This window comes from Apaloderma vittatum, unplaced genomic scaffold, assembly GCF_000703405.1.
Source record: "Apaloderma vittatum isolate BGI_N311 unplaced genomic scaffold, ASM70340v1 scaffold32645, whole genome shotgun sequence".
NCBI lineage: Eukaryota > Metazoa > Chordata > Aves > Trogoniformes > Trogonidae > Apaloderma > Apaloderma vittatum.
The window spans coordinates 13213-13450 of NW_009715931.1; the positions used below are offsets into that span (position 1 = coordinate 13213).

General features: G+C 59.2%; 1 protein-coding gene across 1 annotated transcript in view; it reads left to right on the top strand.

Annotated features, from left to right (window-relative positions):
- FRMD5 (FERM domain containing 5) overlaps nucleotides 1-238 on the top strand; it is a gene marked incomplete at its 3' end in the record, with an annotated part of 13753 nt that overhangs the window by 12331 nt on the left and 1184 nt on the right. The window contains exon 9 of the mRNA XM_009869349.1: nucleotides 110-201. Coding sequence (XP_009867651.1) covers nucleotides 110-201 — 92 coding nt within the window. The remainder of the gene's footprint in view (nucleotides 1-109; nucleotides 202-238) is intronic.

Here is a 238-nt window from a genome sequence, read left to right on the forward strand (position 1 = left end):
GGGATCTGCACTGTGTCAGTGCCGCTCTCCTGCTCCGGCTTCTCCTCGCGCTGCCTCCGCCGGCACCGCTGCCTCCTTCCCCCGCCGACTCCCTGTCCTTCTCCTTTAGGAAAAGAAAATTGTTCTCACGTATTTTGCCCCAACTCCAGAAGCCTGCAAGCACCTCTGGAAGTGTGGGATTGAAAACCAGGCGTTCTACAAGTAAGTGCTGGGGCTGTGGGTCGGTGCTGCCCCACAC